Source organism: Crocodylus porosus, unplaced genomic scaffold (genome assembly GCF_001723895.1).
Source record: "Crocodylus porosus isolate Cpor-Errol unplaced genomic scaffold, CroPor_comp1, whole genome shotgun sequence".
NCBI classification, from domain to species: Eukaryota; Metazoa; Chordata; order Crocodylia; family Crocodylidae; genus Crocodylus; species Crocodylus porosus.
Window position 1 is genome coordinate 201,890,343 of NW_017728886.1, and position 625 is coordinate 201,890,967.

At 77.3% G+C, this 625-nt stretch overlaps 1 protein-coding gene across 1 annotated transcript in view; it reads left to right on the plus strand.

Moving 5' to 3' along the window:
- Positions 1–279: 279 nt before the first annotated feature.
- Positions 280–625, plus strand: part of SOX17 (SRY-box 17) — a 6,271-nt gene continuing 5,925 nt past the window's right edge. Inside the window, 1 exon segment of the mRNA XM_019542378.1 lies at positions 280–618. Coding sequence (XP_019397923.1) covers positions 318–618 — 301 coding nt within the window. The 5' untranslated portion in view covers positions 280–317.

Consider the following 625-nt stretch of genomic DNA (forward strand, 5'->3'; position numbering starts at 1 on the left):
GCGCGCGCTGGCGGGGACTGTGCCGGCAGGGCCGGGCGGGGCTCGGGACACGGCGGGCGCCGCCGCTCACGATTCCCGTCCCCGGCACACAGGCGGCGCCGCGCCGGTCCGCACGACACGGAGCGACCGCTGCCGGGGCCTCGCCGCCTCCCGCCCCGCGGCACCTGCGCAGGTGAGACGGGGTGGGCGTGGCGCCGCCCCGGCCCCGCCCCGCCCCACCATTGGCCGCCACGCTGCTCAAATGGGGCCGCGCGCTGCCGCTGCGGGCAGAGTCCGGGAGCAGAGCCAGGATCGGGGCTGTCGCTTCCCGCTGCGCCATGAGCAGCCCCGACGCGGGCTACGCCAGTAGCGAGGACCAGGTGCAGGGCCGCTGCGCGCTGCCGCTGCTGATGCCGGGCCTGGGTGCCTGCCCGTGGGCCGAGCCGCGGAGCCCCTCGGGGGAGGCCGAGGCCAAGGCGAAGAGCGAGGCGCCGTCGGGGGCCGGGGCTGGGCGCGCCAAGGACGAGTCGCGCATCCGCCGGCCCATGAACGCCTTCATGGTGTGGGCCAAGGACGAGCGCAAGCGGCTGGCGCAGCAGAACCCGGACCTGCACAACGCCGAGCTCAGCAAGATGCTGGGTGCGTG